General features: G+C 21.9%; 1 protein-coding gene across 1 annotated transcript; it reads left to right on the forward strand.

The window, feature by feature from the left end:
* Positions 1-453: 453 nt before the first annotated feature.
* PCYB_004070 (hypothetical protein) lies at positions 454-1,020 on the forward strand (the record flags this gene model as incomplete). Its single annotated transcript, XM_004227828.1, has 1 exon — positions 454-1,020. A coding segment is annotated over one exon (564 nt), but the record flags the coding sequence as incomplete, so codon positions are not given.
* Between the last annotated feature and the right edge of the window lie 1,180 nt (positions 1,021-2,200).

The following is a 2,200-nucleotide window of genomic DNA, read 5'->3' on the forward strand; positions in this document are numbered from 1 at the left end:
TTAAAACTTTATTAATTATTTTTATTTTGTTTTTCTATTTTTTACCATATTTTATTTAAAAATAATTCATTCAATATATTATTCTTTATGTATATATATAATAACTAATATTTTGTAAAATATATAGAAATTAATCCTACAAGATTTAACTTTATATAAATTATATGATGTATTAAATAGAAAAATAATTGAAGATAATGATATTTCTTATTGCAAGGCTAGGCAAATGAGTTTTTGAAGGTTATAATGATCTTTATGAGTTGTGTAAAATGTTTGAAAAGAATTTAATGACATTACCCACAATTATGAGTGCAGAAAGAGATAAAAAAGAACAATGCAGATATTTAATATTTTGGTTAAATGATGAAATGAGAAAAAGTTTAATTTATATAATAAGGATCCTACCTTCGATAAAAATCGTATTATGCTAGGATTTTTTTCTGTATCAAGTAGGATTAATGCTGCATTGTCAAATAATAAGTGTGAATATATATATGATCCTAACATTGACCTTGAATTATGGAAAAATTGGAAAGATTTATATGATTATTTAAGAGATCAAAAGGAAATAGAAGGAAAAATCAATTCTGACAGTTATTTATGTAAAATATATCCACACTATTTTTCTTATATTAAAGGGATATATGAGAAATATAAAATGGAATGCTGTTCAAATAAAATTAGAAAGTGTCCTAAAGGTATTGATTTTGAAGAATGGTGTACTGGGAAAAATATTTTAACAGAATTAGAATGTAAGCATACTCAAAAAGTTCCTGAACATGGTGAACAACCTTCAGAAAGAGATTCTGCACATTCAGCGGAGGCAGCAGATTCGAGGTCTCATTCTCCCATTGCAGAAATTGCATTATCCGCTCAAAATCGTTCCATACATAATGCAGATATAACGTCCAATAAAGAAAATGCTTACATTATTCCTTCAGTTGTTTTTTCTGTTGTTGGAGGATCTTCAGTGCTTTACCTATTGTATAAAGTAAATATAAATTTTTATTTAAAATTATAAATATTTTGTATTAACCTTAACATTTCGTTATATAATAACAGTTGTACGTATTATTAGGCATATAAAACATTTTTACATTTTTTTATTAGTTCACTACACTTGGAAGCTGGATAAATAGTAAAATAATTCGAGGAGTAATAAATAATAATAATTTTAATGAACATACACAAAGCTTTCTATCTAATTATCCAGAAAATCTATATGTCAACTCACGTAACGATGGTTTCCATATATCTTATCAACGAGCTTGAATTTATTTTAATAATTTTAGATTTGATGTAAAGTTACATATAAAACTATACAGTAGACTACACAGTTCATTATGGAGATATGTAATGAGTTATAAAAAATAAGTTAGAAGAAATATTTTTATGAATAATATTTTAATTATAGTATATTGTTTAATGCATAATGTCATTTATTTTATAATATCACAAAATAGGAAAGCACATTAAAATTTATCACCCTGAATGTAAATAACCGCCACAATGTTAAAATATAAAAAATATGATATAATTTAATTAAAATGATATATTAACTTTAATTATATTAGGAAAATGTAAATATATATAATAGATAAATACAATAAGTACGTTGCATGTGTTGAATAATAATGAAAATGGCATTATAAGTAGTATTATTACTTTTATGCATATTTCATATAAATAATAATAATTAGGTTATGCAGTAATAAATAACAGTTATGCTACTACAACAATTAAAAATTTTTTTTCCTGTATAATAATACAAATTTGATTATATTATTTTAATATACAAAATTATTATTGTGCAAATTAATCTATCATAAATAAAAGAACTATGCACTTTTATCTCTCAATTATTTCATATAGACCCATAATTATTTCTTCTCTCTCTCCTATATAGTATTTATACATTATTGATTAGTTTTATATAATACTGTATTTTTAATAAATATATATTCCAAAATGTCTTTTAACGTAATTAAGCATTAATAAATATAATATTTTTTTCAGTTTTTCTTAAGTATTAGATATTTTTAGATTATGTTTTTTAAAAATTTTTTTTTTTTTCTATTCATAAATAAGGATAAAAATAACACAAAAATATAATAAAGGAATATTATTTCTTACGTTAATAATGTTTATATTATAAATTCTTATTATTACATGACATGAAACATAATTGATCTTCATTATA

Source organism: Plasmodium cynomolgi (genome assembly GCF_000321355.1).
Source record: "Plasmodium cynomolgi strain B DNA, scaffold: 0420, whole genome shotgun sequence".
NCBI classification, from domain to species: Eukaryota; Apicomplexa; class Aconoidasida; order Haemosporida; family Plasmodiidae; genus Plasmodium; species Plasmodium cynomolgi.